The sequence below is a fragment of the Papilio polytes genome, unplaced genomic scaffold, assembly GCF_000836215.1.
Source record: "Papilio polytes unplaced genomic scaffold, Ppol_1.0 DF820956.1, whole genome shotgun sequence".
Classification (NCBI taxonomy): Eukaryota; Metazoa; Arthropoda; class Insecta; order Lepidoptera; family Papilionidae; genus Papilio; species Papilio polytes.
Genome location: NW_013528248.1, coordinates 734,861 through 736,387, shown reverse-complemented (window position 1 = coordinate 736,387; position 1,527 = coordinate 734,861). Strand labels below are relative to the sequence as shown.

At 31.8% G+C, this 1,527-nt stretch overlaps 1 protein-coding gene across 1 annotated transcript in view; it reads right to left on the bottom strand.

Annotated features, from left to right (window-relative positions):
- Nucleotides 1-1,527, bottom strand: part of LOC106109943 (MTSS1-like protein) — a 138,624-nt gene that overhangs the window by 15,573 nt on the left and 121,524 nt on the right. Inside the window, exon 11 of the mRNA XM_013291601.1 lies at nt 563-690. Coding sequence (XP_013147055.1) covers nt 563-690 — 128 coding nt within the window. The remainder of the gene's footprint in view (nt 1-562; nt 691-1,527) is intronic.

The following is a 1,527-nucleotide window of genomic DNA, read 5'->3' as shown; positions in this document are numbered from 1 at the left end:
CGAGCTACTACTAATAAATAAAATCCATTGCATCCCCATAAGACAACGTCATAGGATAGTCTAGTACACGTAGGCTACTTTGTTTTTTTTTTTTATTTTTAATTGCACGCGAAGTCGCGGACGAAAGCTAGTCAATAATATAATTGACGTTGAAAACATTTTTGTATAAAATTAATTATAATCACCAATAGAAATCTTATAGCACTTAACATGTGAACTATAACTACTCTGTTATAGTCTGGTAATTTATTTGACCCGGTGGGAATACAATCTAAATTTCATTGGCATTTAAAGGCATTTCCAGTTTTAAAAAATGTGTTATTATCTTATTTATTTTCTAAAAAAAAGGATAAGAGAACTTTTTACGGTCCAGTCAATATTGTGTAATCAGAAAAAAATCATTAAAAACACAAAACATTAGTATTTTCTAGATATTCTAGGACACAAACCTTCTCGGGCATCCTTCGAATATTCTACCAAAGTTTCGTGGAATTCTGTCCAGTAGTTAATGAATGCAAAAGAAACAAACATATTAATTGATTTTCTTTAGTTTTTACGTCACAGTATAGTTTTCTAACAAACAATGATATATTTTACCTGAAGATATTGTGTGTGGTCTTCCACTCATTATGGCTGAGGCGGCTCTTTCGAATTGCGCAGTGTCTTTTAGATCTGGCCAAGTAGCTGATGCTGAAAAAAAAACAATTGAATTAAGAAAAAAAACGTACGAAAAGTTTAGATAAACCTCTAAGTATTAAATCTATACTAATATAATTAAGCGTTTTGAATAACTCTTTTTTTTAATAAAAACCCCTACACTTACGTCACGCTTTACGCTAAATATTTTCACGCCGTTAAGCTTAGGGGTTAATATTTTGGATAAAAACCCTAATGTGGGAAAGAGACCATAAGTTGTTGCCAACATCAAGGAAGCAAGGTTGCTATGGTTTGACATCATGTCATGTCATTTTAACATTTGCAATTGATAATTAGACAAATGTGAAGAATAAAATGAAATTTTTATAATTTTTTGCGGATGAAGTCGCATGGGAACAGCTAGTCAGTCAATACAAATGTAAATCATATCAAAATATATTTGAATATTTTTATTTAAAAATGCAAGATTTTGTATAGATGGATGGATGTTTTACTACGTATCTTCAAAACAGCTTAACGAATCTCGATGAATTATTTCACACATAAAGATCATAGTTTATACCAAAGGTTGCGAATCACTGGCACTTGTGCCATAAATGGCACATGACAATTTTAGAGCATGTCGATAATAAAAATACTACCAAAAAATACCGGAGTAGATGCACCATGAAACTGACGTTATAATACGTCAGAGGCACCCATTATCTAGAACAGGGGTGGCAAACATTTATGCATCAAAGTGGCATTTTTAGAGGAAATGTTTAATACGGTCTTAGATATGCCATCTTATAATTTTGATTGATTGTTACGTCAATTCCATGAAGCATGGAAATGACATCGCGTTTGCTTTTATATAATACCTACTGCATG